Source organism: Watersipora subatra, chromosome 4 (assembly GCF_963576615.1).
Source record: "Watersipora subatra chromosome 4, tzWatSuba1.1, whole genome shotgun sequence".
NCBI lineage: Eukaryota > Metazoa > Bryozoa > Gymnolaemata > Cheilostomatida > Watersiporidae > Watersipora > Watersipora subatra.
The window spans coordinates 39,101,237-39,121,521 of NC_088711.1; the positions used below are offsets into that span (position 1 = coordinate 39,101,237).

Sequence of the window (20,285 nt, forward strand, 5' to 3'; positions counted from 1 at the left end):
CAGAAAATATCGGTATTTTCCTATCATTTGCGATTGTTTTTTATGTTTGAGGTGATCTAATAGCTAGAATGTTTCTAGATTAAAATCGATAAAATGTGAATGCAATTAAAACGATCAGAAGAAACATTTGTGCAAAATGATGTCATTAGTTGATATCGATGTTATGGTTGATATCGGCTCCTGTGTTCATGTTGCAGCATTATACGTTTCTATTATGTCAGGCTCTTTACAACTATAGATGTCATAATCACACTTTCACTTGATCTGACCATTTTAAACATGATCAAGTTTCATTGATTTTGATCTAGAACTAGTTTAGTAATTAGATTTTGAAATATTCTGACAATTAAAACACCTCAAAAACAATTGCAAATGATAAAAAAATATTCATACTTTCTGATAAAATCTGCAAAATTTGTGTGTAAGCTAATCTTTAACTTTAGCATAAAAAGTAGACAATTTTATATAGAATTAAAAAACATTTAAAAGTGATAATCTGCTCAAAGTATTATCTTATGTGTTTGTACTAGCTTTGACAAACAGTGGAGAATGTTAACATCGTTAATACCACTTCTTACACTTGTGGAAAAAGCTGAAGGTTACTGAAAGGCTACCCTTATACGTTTCAATTTGATCGATTTGTTTTACAGAGTTCAGAACTTGCTGCAACTTACCTATGTATTACCTGTCTTCGCAAAGAGTCATTTTTAATTTGATACTTTAAAACTCTGTTCTCCTCAGATAAAACCATAGATATATATACCTATATAGGTATATATATCTATGGATAAAACCAACACATCTTTTTAACTCTCTGCCTTTCGCTTGCACAATTGACTCCCACTTTTAACCTTTGACCTTATGAAAATAGACAGTTGCTCCTGAAGTCATCGACCTTTACGCATTGTAGTACTAGAAGCTGACCCCTTACTACTCAAATATCTTGTTGGCAGCAAGTCATACGGGAGGCCACATCGGCAGCATGTCTATAAGGAGGTTTGACGGTAAAGAACATGCTGAAGCATACAAGAAATACAGACCTGTATTCGGGGAAGAACTGTTTGTTAGAATAATGGAGTATGTTTGGTCTTCTCCCGTTGCCCGCAAGCCTGAGGTAAGTTCTAGAACATGCAGTCGAGATAAGGAATATCATACAATTACTCGTCATATAAACTGCTAGATACAACTGGCTGTTCTCTCTGTCCATTATAAATTCACAATCTTACAAACCTTTGTTTCTTCATAGTATTGACATTAGGATTGCCCGTTATCATAATTCAACTAAAAAAACTACTGTAAAGATTTGCTTTGAACACTACTAAAGGAATCAAAGAGTTAGGAGACACACTGCAGTGATAATATTAATAATGCTAACACTTTGGTTGTTCTGGTTCACCTGAGTGGATATTATAGGCTATGAGAGATACATGTACATCTGTCTGTCTGGATATTTTGTCACCTGTTAATGACACACTGAGTTAGTACTCTATATCATTAAAGCTCATATCATTAGAGCTCGATGTAGTAGTTGCTAATTTAGGTCAAGGGTCAGCACTCCACAGGGCTGCGCTGCTTGTAATTGAGTTACCCTAGACTTGAATGACACTGCACAAATGGACTTGATAGTCTTTGCTGAGCTAGAAAGCCGGCAATAACTTTCAGAGTTTGTTATCAAATAAATCTAAGTATTGCTGCCGTGTAACTCAGTTTGTTCTTATAGTTTACACCCAAAGGCATGAACACATCACTAAGGAAAGCTTCAGATATAAAAGCCGCATAAATTACAACTGGAATGACTGTCTTTAAACGATAAAAATTAGCTAATCTTACTTTTACAGTTATATTTCAACAGTGCAGTGAAAACATTCAAACATTTGGGAAGGAGAAAGAATGGAGAGGGGAGGCAGTAAGGAAGGGGAAGGGGAATAACAAGTATAAACATGGAGAGAAAAATAGAAGATAAAGGAAGGAATCAAAAGGGGAAGGGAAAGTGCTATAGAAGTGAGGTGGAGGAAGCTGGAAGAACAGAAAACGAGAAAAAAAAACCTGGTGTTGCTGCAGCCTCTATACCGTCTTTTGCAACACCTTCAAACTTGCTCAAGTTCAGTGTTCACTAGAATGAATTTTTCCATATTGTACATTTTTGCGCGCCAACATGCAGACATGATCAAGTAAACACCTTTGCATATGCATTTCTGTGTATGCAGACACAATCAAGTTATCATATCAAGTAATTTTAGTTAGTTAGTATCAAGTAAGCATCACTTCATGTACATATCTGTGTATGCAGATATAACCAAGTAAGCATCACTTCATATACATGTCTGTGTATGCAGATATAACCAAGTAAGCATCACTTCATATACATGTCTGTATATGCAGATATAACCAAGTAAGCATCACTTCATATACATGTCTGTGTATGCAGACACAATCAAGTAAACATCTCTCCTTATACGTGTCTGTGTATAAAAACATAATCAAGTATAAACATCGCTCTATAAGCATGTCTCTCAACGCAGACATAATCTTCCATCTACAGAAAGAAGCACATCATGTGAAAAAAATTTAAACAGAGTCTTCAATTTACAAGGTCCAAGGCTTGACATCAGCATTCTCTAACCAGTTTCTTCAGCACAAACACTGTGTTTCCATGACGCGCATAATTCGCAAATTTGAGCCAATCCGCAAGTTATCTGCGCCATGGAAATGGCATAAATCCGCAAGCTAAGCGAGTTTTGGGGCGATCCGCAAAACTTAATTGAATCCATCGTGCTTACGAATCATGGAGACAGCGCTTGCGTTTAAAGATGTGGTTGCGTCAAATTTGAGTTGATCTTAAAAGAAAGCATTTTTTTCTCTATCAGTTGATATGTTGTTTGTTGTGTTACGCGATCGCATTGCCAAGATATTTGAAGATTAAAACCGAAAAAGTCTGATAGCTGTAAAAACGCTCAGGCCACAAAAACGTGCCCAGACTTGCCCAAAATGATGTCACACGTTATACAATCTGTCTCTATCTCTCGTATTCACATTGGCTATTTGCGATAAAAGTCTAGTCCTACGTGGCTCTATTGGCATATATCTTATTTTGTATTTGCTCATGTTGGCTAGAATAAAATTTTTAATCCAGCTAAAGATGGATTATTATGAATGTTTTAAAGGCATCAAATAACAAAAATTGAAAATTTGTTCTACTCAATTTCTCCAAATGTTGTGTAAACATTTGGGTACCGACTACCAATTCTACCGGTCTACGGTAATTCTGTCAAGCTAACTATGTTGAATAACGTCTTTGTATCAGCACAGTTCCGCAGCTACCCATACTAACGATATACAGCCTCCCATAAGTCCCGCCCACCTTATGTCCGTCGCCTATCCTTGGGGCGGGGCTGAATATCATTGCCTACACCGACTACAGTACTAGTTTCTTACTACCGTAAGTAAGACGCGTCTTTGGAAAGAATATACATAGGGATAGAGTTTTAAGGATGAGAAGTTTGCTGCAAACTGGATTTGAACTCACATTCTCCAGTTCTGCGGACATCCATATACCATATCCAATTCACTACAATATTCTGCAAATCATGTTTTGCATTATCTTCAACAATATTATTTTATTATATAATTTTTACAAGCAAAAATATTTTCATCTCGGCATAAAGCTTTTATTAAAAATATTCATCAAGTCGTGGCCACTCACATAGTTTTAGCTGATACAATAAGACAAATTCATATACTGCAACAAACTCAAACAAAATATCATGGTTTATGCAGCACACATTCAAGTCTCTCTTTCCCCTTTATGGCACTTTCCACACTGACAAAGCTTCTTGACATAAACATTCTGTAATCAGTAAAACAAATGCAATAAATATATGTCATTCATAGATATGTCATTCTAAAGCGTATCTATCGACAGCTTCCAAATTGGGAGTTTGATAGATTGCGAGTGTAATTTTAAAAACGAATAAACGTTTAACAAAGGCACAAGTACTCCAAGCCAACGATTCGAAGCTTCGGTTCTGGAAATTAAAGATTTGCATTGATCAATCGATTTTCTTCACTTTCTACAAGTGAAAAGTGAACATCTAATGTCAAATCATAAATCTAATTTACTAGATAAAGATGCCACAGAAAATTTGAAGCAAATGTAGCTAGGTGAACCGATAAAAAAATATAAAACGATGATTAGTGATAGCAAAAAGTTACAATTTTATTAATTAGTACATGTATTAATGAGTACTAAAATATTACCTCTAGTATATTCATCAATCTAAGCCATTGTATAGCTAGATGCTAAAGATTAAAAAGAAGCCATCAAGAACTTACTGTACATAGGTATCTCGCACGCGCAGGAAATTACATTTTAGCCTCAAACAGGGAAATATAATCTGAATGTAAACTCAACAGGAAACTCTATTGGAGACTCAAAGTAAAAGATAAATTTACCTCCATTCTCTGAGCTTCCTCTGTAGAACTTGAACTACCTGATGCCAAAAAAACTCGGAGTCACCTTCGCAGTAACTTTACAGCAATTTTACAATTACATGTATGTTGTTCGCCAATAAAATGTGTCGATCGAGTAATTCATTAAAGTAACGATGTTAATTAATTTAGTAAATGTCGATGTCCATGTGAATTAATAATAGAGTAAAATCCCTAAATTTGAGATCACAGACAACACGCTTTACGAGTGATAACATTTATTATGGCCTATATAAAAATTTCACGCTGATGATTGGCTAAGGGAGCGACCTCATATTTATCGCTCGTGGTTTCTTTTCAGATATATTGCTTGTGACGTCACGAAAGAAGCACCCGCTGGAACGTGAGCTTTTTAAAAGAGGGCCTCATTCAAACGCATATATCTCTGGACAGGGTTGGTCTAACAAGACAAAAATGGCATCAAATTGTAGCTGATGTTTTAGCTTTTTATTGGTCTTAATTTCATTAAATCGAATTTTTTGACGCAACCACATCTTTAATGAGCATTAGAATATCGATGGCTATTACATTAAATGCATTTTCACGCTTCAGTCGTTTTTATGAGGTATTTTTACGCACCAAATATGGCTAACAGACTTTTTAACAGACTTTGGTATGATCTCTATTTATATTAGTATATTTTGCTCTTTTTAAATCTTTAATGGTTAAATAAGTCAATTGCGAATAGCTGAGATAGGTATTTATTAAAAAATAATGACGTTTTTGATTGTTTTCTGATCACTATCTCACTCAGTAAAAACCCCCATAACGCCATGGAAAACCCTGGGAAATCCTTTTTGTGAATGCTATATGATCTCTGAATGAAATGCGCAGTTTCACATGAGTGAGATAGTGATCAGAAAACAACCAAAAACGTCATTATTTTTCAATAAATACCTATCTCAGCTATTCGCAATTGACTTATTTAACCATTAAAGATTTAAAAATAACAAAATATACTAATATAAATAGAGATCATACAAAAGTCTGTTAAAAAGTCTGTAAGCCAATTTCGGTGCGGGAAACATGTCTGTTTTTATTTCGATTTCAGCAGTCTCAATGCGCCAACGTTTCGAGAGATTGCTGCTAAGCTTAGCGTGACAAGACTGCGTAGCTAATTATAGAGCCATTAATTAGTCTACTACTTGACCTATGGGGTCAAGCGCTGGCGTTAAATCTGCATCAGCAGGTGTTCATTGAAACGCTTGATTGCACAGTAACTGAACTTGAATCATTCGAATTATGTGAATCATGCAAATTATGTGAGTCATGAAAACATAGTAAATGTAAACCCTATCTCGCCTGCTTAACTGCTAATGCAGGTAGCTTGAGCCAAATCATAAAGCAAATTCTCTGCCTGTAGAGAGTTGTAAAGTTGTAATTAAATAGGTGAGATTTGTCAAACTTAGTGACATAATAGATATGAACTGCAATCATGTGTAGGTGAGTGCGTGCGTGCGTGTGTAGGTGCGTGCGTGCGTGCGTGCCTGTGGATTCTTTCATAGATTTTTACACATGAGGTGTTTGAATCCCAATGAGAATCTTTCATAATTTAATGAAAATATATAGTGGTATTTGCCTTCACTTGAGTATATGATGGTATATGATAACAAGACAGTTTCTGGAAATCTTTATAACCAAACTAGTGCTATATTTTACAAGGCATACAAGTGAAAAAACTTTTTTGTATGCACACATTTTGTACCTCTTGAAAATGAAATTAGGTCACTTAGTTTCTCATTAACTTATTGACTTTGGCTACAGTCAGCAGTAGTTTTATAGACTGTTTTTACTAGCTAAACTCTCATCATGGTGATCTGTTTTTGTACAGCCCAGCCATCTGATCTCTGATGATAACACTATAAAGGTCATTAACAGGTCACATGATAGGACTAACTATAAGTAGAGATATTTTACATATGCAATTAAAGTGTTTGCCAAAAAAAATGCAGAGTCATGTTTAAAAATATTGCCACATATCTTGCAAAAAGTTTATGTCAGCTTAAAAATGATCGCTCTGTCTGTAAGGAATGTTCTAGAAAGGTTAAGCGTTATGGGTAGAAAAGCTTGATATGAATGTGTTTTTAACGCCTTAGAATTGATAAACTTTTTGTTAGTGTTCAGTTTGTCTAGAAATTATGTTTTGCATAAACGGTCTAATATCCATGTCTGTCAGGCTAAGAAACACGCAAAGATGATATTCCCTTTGAGTAAACTAGCTATGCATAAGATTATTTTTTGCATAGAAAGCTGTTATGTTCTTGGTACAGGTTTTGCCATCCAAAGCTGACAGACTTTCTCTGGCGGCAGATATTGGTTGTGGATCAGGGCAGTCAACCAAGGGTCTGGCAAAGTTTTTTGACTCTGTCATTGGTCTGGATGTGAGTGAGGAGCAAATACAGCAGGCTATCGCGGACAACACATTAGACAACATCCAGTTCAAGTATGGCCCTTCATAGAGCTGACCCATTATATCATGGCTACAAAGTGTTACATGTATATTGATTACTGATTAGCACTATTCAACACTGGTCTTAGCATATCTCCTATGTTTCTAATACATGCTTATGGAACAAGCCAAAGTGAGAGTCAGGTAGTTACGTGTTTAATTAAGTATATGAGATTAAAGTTAACTTTTTAATTCTCAAGTGTCATAATTTATCATAGTTTCCAACTGATACATTTGCCCTTACATGTTGTGGCTGCTACAGTTGTCTCTTTTAAGTCTGGTTTCCATATGACAGCGCAAGGCGCGCAACAAGGCGCGCAACAAGGCGCGCAACAAGGCGCGCAACAAGGCGCGCAACAAGGCGCGCAACAAGGCGCGCAACAAGGCGCGCAACAAGGCGCGCAACAAGGCGCGCAACAAGGCGCGCAACAAGGCACGCAACAAGGCGCACGACGTCGTGCGTAGGCCAGCTGTGATATGGAAACGTCAACGCACGACGATCGCGTGACGTGCGTATGCTGATCGCAAGGAGCCAACAGAATAGATCCTTGCGACGGGTGCGGGCGATGATGTATCCAACAATACACCGCTCGACCTTTTCAATCTATCCAACAATTCAAACGGAAAGCTGTTTTCCGAAGAAATCGATCTCCCGTACAAAAGAGTAGGCCTGGTTTTTCTACGACAGCGCAAGGTCGCAACGGAGGGCTGTTTTTCGAAGAAATCGGTCTCACGTATGAAAAAGTAAGAAAATTACCCACCCTGTCCAATGCCAGCATGGCGCCTAGGCGCGCTATGGAAACACTGCGTCACAGCCCAAGAAATGCATTGCGCACGATCACTGGGCCGCACACAATCATTGCGCTATCATATGGAAACCAGGCTTAAACGCGGCATACTATTTTGCACATATTTTCATACCAATTAGATTAATCCCCAGGCTTGGTATCTGATCATTAGAGGTTATTAAAGCTGATCATGTTTTGATGCAATAGTTGATTGCTTTCTGAATCGTATCTTGCAGAGCGTCAACAGCGGAAGATTTGCCTTTAGATGCTGTCTCAGTTGACTTGGTAACTGTTGGTATGGCTCTGCACTGGTTTGACTGGCCAACATTTTACAAGGAAGTGAGATGAGTATGCTTGTTATGTCTGTTTTAATGTCAGTGTTACACATTTCAGTTCAATAACTATTTGATACACAAATTTTTAATGTAAACTATTTGTACTAAGTCATTGAGATGTGCTGCAGAAATACTTGGCCTGAGAGAAATTAGTGTTTTCAGGAAAAGATTTTGTTGTCTGAGATGAAGTTCATGGTCAATAATCTGTATTTGGAAAACTGACATAAGACTGTATAACATATTAGATTACATATCACATTAAACAGTACCATATATCAGATAGTAACACATATTAGTCTGTGCTACATATAAAACTGTGTCACACATTAAATTGTGTCACACATTAAACTGTGTCCCACTTTGGACCCGAATGCATATTAGCTGGTATCACACATAAGAATGTGCCACATATTACACTTTTTCACGCATAAAACTGTGTCACATATTAGACTGTGCCACATATTAGACCATGTGACGCCTTAGCCTGTGTAACATCATAGACTATGTGACAAATTAGACTGTGTCACAAATTTGACTGTGGCAAACATTAAAATATGTCACATATTAAACTGTGTCACACATTAGACTGTGTCACATATAAGAGTGCCCCTCATATTAGATGATGTCGCACATTAGGCAGTGTTGCTTATTAGACTGTTCAGAGCATTAGACTGCATTATAGCAATATAAATGAACTTATTACAAATTCATTTATTTTGACAGAAAACTTCTTTTTTTGTTCGTATATACATATAAAAAGAATGACCAACTATCACAGGCTGGTCGCTGGCCACTTTAGGTCAACATGTATAGTTTTAGCATACAAAAAAGACAAACTACCGTACAGGATGAAAATATTCGTTGGTTATAAAAATTCGCGATTTCGCGAACAGACAACTCCGCGAATTATAAAATTCCGTGAATAATTAGTTCTATTTTTAATCACAATGGAGAATAACTACTGCATCAAATTAAAAACTAGCCGCTAGGCTGGTTTTTAATATAAATACTAAACGTAGTTGAGTTTCAAAACATTTTTAAAATCATTGCCTAGGCTTTGAGCTAACACCATTGCCAATGCATCACATTTCTTTACAAAATTTGTCACAAGATATGCAGAATGGCGTCATTGCAAAAATAGCCACTAAGCAGAGGTACTAAGCGTAGCCGAGTTCCAAAACATTTAAAATCATCACCGGGCTTCGAGTTTTATTGCCATTGCATCAAACTTTACAAAATTATTCAAGGTTTTCACAAGTTGTTCGGCATGGCTTCATCATCACAAAAAAATCTCTCCTAGTCTTTTTACATTGAAATCAACTCCATCAATCTCTAATACCGAAGTTGAGGACGATCATGATTCTGATCTGGACATTATGGTATGTAATTGATTTGCAGTGCAGATAGGTTTTTCCATAATTAACTGCATTAGTTAATTCTTTTGTTTAAAACTGATCGCTTTCATTAAATACTTCAGCTATTGTTTTTGTACTTCCTTGACACTTGTTAATATTTTTTTCTTTTTTGTGTTTGCTGCAGATTGAGTATGAAACAACCTACTCTGAGTACAAAAACTAGAGACAAGTAGTAATATTCATCAAGGCAAGAATATTGGCAGAGAAGCAACCAGTCAACTTAGTCAACCAGTCAACTTCATCGACAACTCATTGATATCACTGCAGCAAACATGATTAAATTATATATTTTATTTCATGTATAGATATATTATAGTTTATTACAAACTTGAGTGTACAAATAAAATATTTCAAATACAAATAAAATTTTACAAACGATGAATGGAGTAAATATAAACAGTTTAGTCATAATGGCGGTTATCTAGCAATAAAATTAAACTGGTACTCTTGATAAGTGAATACTAGCGTGAAATGGTGCTCTCTGACTAGTTATTTTGGTAATAGCAGCATTGTCACTTTCTTGGGTAGATGTTAAAGGCGATTCTCTCGCTACTACACGACTGGTAAGGAAGTTATCATCAGAACTCTCCTCGTGGCTTACTATTGTAAAGTTCTGCCAGTTGGCCAAAAATTTGTGCTCATAAAGGCGTCTTTGTTCCTTTTTTAAAACAGATATATTCTCCTCGTTAGCAGCTGCGGCCACTTCTACTTCAATTTCAAGACCTCCCTGAATGATTGGTGATCTTCTATAAGAATGACATCTACCACCCTTGCAATCATTGTTCTTCCGTGTATGATGAAAAATTTCTCTCTCACACTGAAACAAATAATGAAGCGGTAGGGATGGAAAAATAAATATTGCGTTTTACCGAAGAAGCAAAGTAAAATTCAACTAATTTAGTTAATGTGAAAAACTCATTACTTACCACAAATTGTTGGTTCATCAAAGGCCTCCAAATCTATGAATATTCGTGAAAACCTCTGAACGCAGCAAATAATTTATAGCTTAGCCCGATCCACCCGTAGTTGTAAGCTAAATAGAAAACAAAACGGGCAATGCGCGTAGTCACGCATGCGTAAGGTTAACTCTATTGCTAGGCGTAATAGAGTTAACTTTTCCTAGAGAGTGGCAGTTTTCAGCCGCGAATAAATTCATCCGCGAATTTGCATAAAAAGACAATTTTCGCAAAATATAACTCCGCGAATAAATTCATCCTGTACGGTAATTATCAATCCCTTTGTTTGTTTTTGTCCGTCGATCGCTGACTATTTCCCTACCACTTTTGTTGCTGTATGCTATTAAAATCAACATATAGTGTCTTTAGATGTGGTCTTGTCTTCTCGGGTCTTCTCTTTTCTTTTAATACGTCATGCATAAAGATAATTTTTTGAGAAGACAAATGGCTTATGGCGTAATAGTATTTTGATTATATAATTTTTGTTAAAATGACAAGTTTGATTGCCATGGACGCTTCAAATAATGAGGCATTTGTGTCAGTCACAAATTCGATATTCAATATTTTGTTCGCCTTAGCGAGCTAAGACAGGTAAGCTAGACAGATCATGTATGGTCAGTTGAGTTGAATAATCAGAACAGGTCAGATCAACTGAGGTGATTAATCAGAACAGAGCAAGTCAGGTCAACCGAGGTGATTAATCAGAACAGGTCAGATGAGGTATCATCTTATGACATAGACCTCATGCTAGCCCATGCTGTAAGGAGTTCAATAAAATAGAACCAACCAATAAAGCCTTAGTTCTGAAACAAGTTGGTATACCAGATGATATCTTAATTGTAGCCTTAGTTCTGAAACAAGTTGGTATACCAGATGATATCTTAATTGTAGCCTTAGTTCTGAAACAAGTTGGTATACCAGATGATATCTTAATTGTAGCCTTAGTTCTGAAACAAGTTGGTATACCAGATGATATCTTAATTGTAGCCTTAGTTCTGAAACAAGTTGGTATACCAGATGATATCTTAATTGTAGCTTTAGTTCTGAAACAAGTTGGTATACCAGATGATATCTTAATTGTAGCCTTAGTTCTGAAACAAGTTGGTATACCAGATGATATCTTAATTGTATTTTGTATATGCCTCCTCCATCAAATGCTTCTGTTTACTGCTGTTGACATAAAAATTGTACATGTTATTGAAACAGCTGTGTTCCTTTACTACCTGACAAGAAACCAAATATTCATTTTTCATAATAAAATATACATACATGTATATATAATATACAAGTATACATAGTCGAGAGTGCGCATACAAATTAACTACATCAAATGAGTCATGCTCGTTTATGTAGTGCTTTACATCAAATGCAGAGCATTTCCCATTTATCCGGGATGAATGGGGAGTGCTCTGCCTTGTTTACTGATTTATGATCTATCCTCTTTTTTACGATGCGAGCCGACAGGGTCTGCCCCCTTCCAAAAACCCAACTCGGTAACAGGTTGCTTCTTCATCTGCTGACTTGGTCACAAATCGGTCCTCTCTTCTGTCAGCTCAGTGGCCTATCTGCCGTACTTCCAGCTGGATGGAATGCAAACTCAGTTTCCTGTTGGCTCGACCTTGCGAGGACTATTTGCATCTTTAGCAGTTCAGAAGGTCTGCGCTGGCCTTCTGAACTCAGCATCTCTAGTTGGTCGTGCTGGCTTACCTTGGCCCTGGGCTCGGCTATTGCCTGTTGTTAAAATATCACAAGAGCTTGTTAAGACCTGTTCTCAAAGTTACTACCGTACAGGATGAAAATATTCGTTGGTTGAAAAAATTCGCGATTTCGCGAACAGACAACTCCGCGAATTATAAAATTCCGTGAATAATTAGTTCTATTTTTAATCACAAGGGAGAATAACTACTGCATCAAATTAAAAACTAGCCGCTAGGCTGGTTTTTAATATAAATAATAAACGTAGTTGAGTTTCAAAACATTCTTAAAATCATTGCCTGGGCTTTGAGCTAACACCATTGCCAATGCATCACACTTCTTTACAAAATTATTCAAGGTTGTCACAAGATATACAGAATGGCGTCATCGCAAAAATAGCCACTAGGCAGAAGTACTAAACGTAGCCGAGTTCCAAAACTTCTTTAAAATCATCGCTGGGCTTCGAGTTTTATTGTCATTGCATCAAACTTTACAAAATTATTCAAGGTTTTCACAAGTTATTCGGCGTGGCTTCGTCATCGCAAAAAATCTCTCCCAGTCTTTTTACATTGAAGTCAACTCCATCAATCTCTATTACCGAAGTTGAGGACGATTATGATCTGGACATTATGGTATGTATTCGTTTTGCAGTGCAGATACGTTTTTCTATAATCAACTGCATTAGTTAATTCGTTTGTTTAAAAACCGATCGCTTTCATTAAATACATCAGGTATTGTTTTTGTACTTTCTTAACACTTATTAATATTTTTTTTCTTTTTTGTGTTTGCTGCAGATTGAGAATGAAACAACCTACTCCGATTACGAAAACTAGAGACAAGTAGTGATATTCACCGTGGCAGAAATATTGGCAGAGAAGCAACCAGTCAACCTAGAAGCAAAGCAACCAGGCAGAAAAGCAACCAGTCAACCCTTTCATCGACAACAACTCCTTGATATCGCTGCAGCAAACATGATTAAATTATATATTTTATTTCATGTATAGATTTATTACAAACTTGAGTGTACAAATACAATGTTTCAAAAACAAATACAATTTTACAAACGATGAATGGAGTAAATATAAACAGTTTAGTCTATATGGCGGTTGTCTAGAGCAATAAAATTAAACTGATACTCTTGATAAGTGAATACTAGTGTGTAATGGTGCTCTCTGATTAGTTATTGTGGTAATAGCAGCTCTATATCGCTGTCACTGTCTTGGGTAGATGTTAAAGGCGATTCTCTCGCTACTACATAGCTGGTAAGGATGTTATCATCAGAACTCTCCTCGTGGCTTACTATTGCAAAGTTCTGCCGGTTGGCCAAAGATTTGTGCTCGTAAAGGCGTTTTTGTTCCTTTTTTTAAACAAATATATTCTCTTCGTAAGTAGCTGCAGTCACTTCTACCTCAATTTCCAGATCTCCCTGAGTAATTGGTGATCTTTTAAGAATGACATATACCACCCTTGCAGTCATTGTGCTCGCGTGTATGATGAAAAATCTCTCTCACACTAAAACAAATAATGAAGCGGTAAGGATGGAAAAAATAAATATTGCGTTATACCGAAGAACCAAAGTAAAATTCAACTAAATGGTTTTGAGAAAAAACTCATTACTTACCGCAAATTGTTGGTTCATCAAAGGCCTCCAAATCTATGAATATTTGTGGAAACCTCTGAAAGCAACAAAGAATTTATAGCTTAGCACGATCCACCCGTAGTTGTAGGCTAAATAGAAAACAAAACGCGCAAAGCGCGTAGCCGCGCATGCGTAAGATTAACTCTATTGCTAGACGTAATCGAGTTAACTTTTCCTAGAGAGTGGCAGTTTTCAGCCGCGAATAAATTCATCTGCGAATATGCATTAAAAGACCATTTTCGCGAAATATAACTCCGCGAATAAATTCATCCTGAACGGTATTTATACCAAAAGCTACTGACACGATGGAAGCACTTATAAACAGATATATTTTTGTGCAGGTAGACCGAGTTCTTAAACCGGGAGGAGTTATTGCTGTATACATGCACAGCTATTGGGTTGAAGTTGTAGACCATCCTAAAGCTCCAGATCTTACAGCATTCTTAACAGCGGTATGTTCAGTTTTTATGGTTCGCTAACATCTTGGTTATTTTTACTGTCCATGGTATAACTTGGAAAAAAACTATATATATATATATTGTTTCGTTGAACCACAATTTTTATTTAGTAGTTTATTTGAGTTTTAGTATTATTTGTCATTCTCTGGTTGTAAGCTGAATCTAATAGCACTATTTTATGGTGCTGACTGCAGCTAATTAGCTTCCTGTGTTTATAGGTACAGGATGACAACATCATTATATAACTTTGATATGTATATGTTCAATTTGTATAATTGTTCTATTGAATAACATTTTAAAAAATGTGCAGGTAATGTGCCACAGACTTCAATAATGGAGCATTCTTGCAGCAGTTCATGACTAAACATTTTTGAGACATTTATTTTACTAAAATAGCATATAAACTTGGTGAGTAGCTTGTAAAATACCATTTTCTGACGTGTAAAATTATATTTAAATGTTGGCTTAAAAATATGTGTGGTTTTAAAAGGTTTATTTGTGTTATCACTTGTACAAACCAGAAAAGTGTGATAAATCTAAAAATAAAAATAAACTTACATCAAGGAAATCAGTGTAATCTTATAAGAGTTATTTTTTACATTGTACAACAAACTCATAGAAAATATGCTCAACGAAGCTTTGTTCGGTGATGCAGAAACTATATTTTCAGATCTGATAAATACTTTTAACGATACCACATCAAAACTCTCCTTATCATAACATTGACTTTAAAAAAATTCCTTTTTTAAGATGATGATGATGATGATATGAAACTTTGACAAATTCCAACTTTTTTAAATGGTCCAAAGGTCTTTGTGCTTGTAGTTGAGAGAAACTGTACCCATAATAGTCATAATAATAAAATATCTCATTCGGAAGTCCACGCTAGATAAAAGTCGTTTGTTACAGCTTCTGAGGGAGGAACCTATATATAGCTACTGGCACAATAGAGATAAATGTTTAGATGCTAGGTATACAGAAGAGGGCTTACAGATACCTTATCCTGATACTGAGAGGTGAGTATTCTTAATATCCTGATATTAATAGGAGAGCATTCTTAATATCCTGATATTAATAGGAGAGTATTCTTAATATCCTGATACTAGTAGGTGAGCATTCTTAATATCCTGATACTGAGAGTTGGGTATTTTTAATATCTTGATACTGAGAGGTAAGCATTCTTAATATCCTGATACTAATAGGAGACTATTCTTAATATCCTGATACTGAAAGGTGGGTATTCTTAATATCCTGATACTGAGAGGTAAGCATTCTTAATATCCTGATACTAATAGGAGAGTATTCTTAATATCCTGATACTGAGAGGTGGGTATTCTTAATATCCTGATACTGAGAGGTAAGCATTCTTAATATCCTGATATTAATAGGAGAGCATTCTTAATATCCTGACACAAATAGGAGAGTATTCTTAATATCCTGATACTGAGAGGTGAGTATTCTTAACATCCTAGTACTAATAGGTGAGTATTCTTGATATCCTGATACTAATAGGTGAGCATTAGTAATATCCTGAGAGTGATAGATAAGCATTCTACATATCATAATACTGATAGGGGATTCATCCGATGATAATTATTTAATGACACATAATAAATGCTTACAGAGTATCAAATTACAATTTGGAAAACATTACTTGTATATATTCGAGTGATCATACATGCTACCAAACTTACCCTGATACACAGCCCTCATTTAAATTCTAATATAAGCATCTGAGCCTATCCTGATACATTGCCTAGGATTTATATCCTGACATGAGCACATGAACTTACCCTAATACATTACCATATGATCTTATCTGTTGTCGTGTATATGTTCTTATGATATCAAGCTGATTGCATACAATTCTGTGTCTACTGGACAAACAGCTTCACTGAAAATCTTTTACCCTCAGACCAAAGGGTATAGTAATTGTCAATATCATCTGTTGAAATAGTCATACTGAGTACTTGGTGAGATGGAAAGTTTTTTACTACAGTAGATAGCAGTTACTATACGCTCAGCAACCATAACAGGAGGATACAACTACAATTACTTAGATCAGTCAATCAGATGGTCAAAAACATACTACCAGTTTAATTAAGGTGAATAAACATATTGCAGAGATGAAAGCATGGCCCTGCATATTACCACAAACATTGAGGGTCTTTTTGGCTTCTTAAGCACAAGATCTGCACTCAACTGCTACAGAAATGCGCATGAAGAAAAATGGGATACATTTTGGAGTGACACTATCAACAGGTACTTTTTCCCTTATTTTGGAGTTACACTGTCAACAGGTACCTCTTTATCTTATTTTGGAGTGACAATATTAACAGGTAGTTATTTTCCTTATTTTGACGTGATCTCATAAACAGACCCTTACTTTATTTCGGATAAACTATCAACAGCTACTTGCTTCATTGTAGCTAATCCACTTATTTGCGTTTGATTTAATTTTCCCGTTTAAAAAAAATACTTATCTGTACACAACTAATCTCCTTAGACATATAAGCATTAATAATATAACATCAAAAGACACCTTACCTTTTCTAGCTAAACTAGTTTTTTGTCTCTTTGAACTTTTGGCTTTCATCAGCCTTCTCTTTAAAACTAAGGCTAGCTTTCTAAACACTGTTTATTCAGTACACCGCCAGAAAATGGGCTAAAAAAAGAGTTTTAGAAAAATCATAGTTCTGAAACTTACTGTTGGATTAGTCATTAGACAAGACAAATCAAAGAGAAATCAAGACCTAATCAAAAAATATTCACATTTAATATTCATAAACAAGCTGAGACCTTACATTAAGGGTTCTGGTCTAACCATTATAAAGCGCTAGTGCTTTTTGCTGTCAACTCAACACTGACAACAGTAAAGCAACCACTTTAAGCTTTTGAGTTCAAAACACAACAGTATGTCAGTAAAAAATAAGGAGGAATTCGTACTACATATATTTGAAATCTCATAAAATTCTATTAATTACTAAAACAGAATTATTGAAATGAGTATGACTCACATTATAGCTGCCCACGATAATAGAACAAAGGCTACACCAGTTCCCTCCACAAATTAGACTGTGTCATATTTTAGACTGTGTCTTATAGTAAAATGGATCACATATTAGACTATGTCACTTATTAGACTGTGTCTCACATAAGACTACATCACTCATTAGACTGTGTCCCTTATTAGACAGCGTCACACATTAGACTGTGTCCCTTATTAAACAGTTTAGAACATTAGACTGTGTCCGTTCACTTCACAAGTGAGATGCTTAAAAGTAGGTAACGCGTGAACCAGAGTATTAGCTACTGTCTCATAACGCCTTCATTTATATTTTTATTGACATAAACACTCTATATTTTAGGTTTTGTGAACTGTATGGATCAACAGACATGAGTTCACCACTCAAGTACAAACTACAAATATACCTTCTTCTTGGAAGGAAGCCATAGACATAGACATAGACACCCTTAACTAGTAAAGCCTATGACACCTGCTATAGTATATCTATTTTTAAGATGGTAGAAGCTAAACCTTTCTCTAACTTCGAATGGCTGTCAGCAAATATGATACTGACAGCTTGCTAAAATTTATTCTAACTAGTATAATTGTTGCTGTTTTATTAATTATAGTATTTTATAACATATTGTTGGGAAGATAGTAGCCAAGTGACATTTTTGACAGTTTCTAAAAATTAAACTAGAATATCTGCTATTTGCTATTCATGATATTTTTATGCTAGTTTTTAGGTTGCTTGTAATCTGTTTGCTAATTGCTAGTTAATATAGCTTTTGCTAATTATTGATTCGCTTGTAAACCATTTGCGAATTGCTAGTTGAAATAGTTTTTTGCTGGTCATTAATTTTAACCTTTGCACGTATTGTAAGTTTTCTAATAGCAACTGACAAGTCTAGATTAAAGACTTAAAGTGAGCAGACATAGAAAATTTAGAATGTTGAATATTAAGGGGTAGCTATATAACAGCTATAAGGGACAAATATAACACACATGCGGGTAAATGTTATTCCTACTGGTTTAATCTGCCTTCAAATTTATATTTCTTAATGATATATGCATTTATTTCTTTTGGTTAACTCAAGTAGGTGGTTGTCTGCTCAAACTTGGGTCTCCTACAAGAGAACCGGAAGTTAGATCATTCAAGATCTTGGTCATTCTCAATTGCATTGTTTTCTAAACCTGACTTGTGCTGACCGCTGCTGGTGTACATATATATGCCTTATAACTGTATAGGTTCTTATCTTTAACACAGAGAAATGTAGCCTAGTATTTCATTCCAACGGTTATAATATTTTTAAAAATATTAGGAAGTGTTTAGCTCAAACAAGAACCTATACAGTTATAAAGTATAGGGCATATATATGTAAATCCCCCCCAACAGCAGTCAACAAAAGTCAGGTGTAGAAAACAATGCGATTGAAATTGGCTGAGACTGAAGGCTCAAACTCCCAGTCTTCTGGTAGGAGAACTGAGCTTGAGCAGACAGTACTGGCAACTTGGGTTAGGAGGGGTTACGAAACAATCTTACATAAACAGTGAAATATCTGCTTGCTATGTTAACTCGGTCCAGAAGCCACTTCATTTAGAAAGGAGAAAAGTTTTTAAGTAGAAATCAGTTTCACCAAATAAATGCCATAATCTGTTTGTTCAATGCAACACAATAATCAAACATAACACCTGTATAAACTACAAATACATGTCATAGCTAACACCTGTAACAATGACTTGTTAGAATTTTAGTACTACATCATAAAAGAAATCAAAAAGTACACTTCAAAAAAAGAAAGAACAGAAAAAAATGAAGAAAAACTATGAACGGTATGTCTGTCTGTTTGTCAGTCAGTTTGTTACCTTTGATGTGACTAAGAGAAGACCGTGGAGAGAGGATGATGTGAGTGTTATATTGTTCTTCTAGTTTCATTTTGCTGAGTATAATTACGTTTTGGAACATAAGTGGAATGGTTTATTTACATCATGAACTGAAAAATTTATAATCATACAGAAAACACAGAACTCGACTTTTAAAAACACAAGTAGTTTTACTCTGTATGATATATATGTTAACTCCAAATTGTATGGCTGGCGAGCAAAAACAAAACACACACCGTTCATTGATTCTTGCTAGCAAATAAAACTGAGTGTGACGATGTACGCATTGTACATCATACACACAGGAAAGCAAACGAGCCAAGATATGAAACAAATAAATTTTTGTATCTACAAATACCTTTCATAAGTCCAAACAAAATTTCTAACAAAAACATAGTGTAGCTTGAAGTTTTTATATATCAGTTTTTATATATAGAGGTTTCACTGTGTATACAGACAATATATCGGACTTAACAAAGGTGCTTTAATGGTCAATACAGAGTTGCTAATAATGGCAGCACGGAAGCAAGTGCTCCTACCTAGGCAACTCTAAATACAGATCTATCACACCATTTAACACATCATCAGTGGATGCAGACGACCAGCTAGAAATGCATACACTGCGCGGCATAATCATGTCACAGGTGTAGTGTAAAAAAGACTATGCAATGAGTATGGCCTCAATGAACCACAACACTTGTGGAAAGTTTCTAGGAAGGTCCACCAAAATGGCCGCACTAAGATCCTCTAGGACTTTTACATCCGGACTGACAAGCTTGTCTTGGCAAACCAGCCAGTTATTGTAGTGGTGGGCAAGGAGAGCAAGAGGGGTGCTACGATAGATATAGTAGTAGTACCCAATGACTACAACATATCCAGCAAAGAAAAAGAAAAAGTTGGAAAATATTTCTCACTCAAAGAACAGATTGAAAAGTGCTAACATATAAGAACAACTGTGATTTTGGTATTCATTAGAGCAGGGGGTCTTAACCAGTGGGAAATTTGAGGATTTGAGGTGGGAAATTCTCAAGCTTCAGATTGAGAATATTGATTACGCGCGTTTCAAGGATATAGCTGTTGTACTGTATTTTCAACACATACATGGTGCAGATACATGCTTTTATTGTGGGTACAACTGTATTAATACGGAAACCAAGCCTCGTGATGTATC

General features: G+C 35.6%; 1 protein-coding gene across 1 annotated transcript; it reads left to right on the plus strand.

Annotated features, from left to right (window-relative positions):
• The first annotated feature begins 918 nt into the window (after positions 1 to 918).
• On the plus strand, positions 919 to 18,909 carry LOC137394615 (putative methyltransferase DDB_G0268948). The gene is made up of 7 exons (XM_068081356.1): positions 919 to 1,114; positions 6,759 to 6,931; positions 7,962 to 8,064; positions 14,107 to 14,217; positions 15,133 to 15,239; positions 16,348 to 16,485; positions 17,592 to 18,909. The coding sequence occupies exons 1-7, from the start codon at positions 983 to 985 to the stop codon at positions 17,677 to 17,679; spliced, it is 852 nt and encodes a 283-aa protein (XP_067937457.1). The 5' UTR covers positions 919 to 982; the 3' UTR covers positions 17,680 to 18,909.
• The last annotated feature ends 1,376 nt before the right edge of the window (positions 18,910 to 20,285 follow it).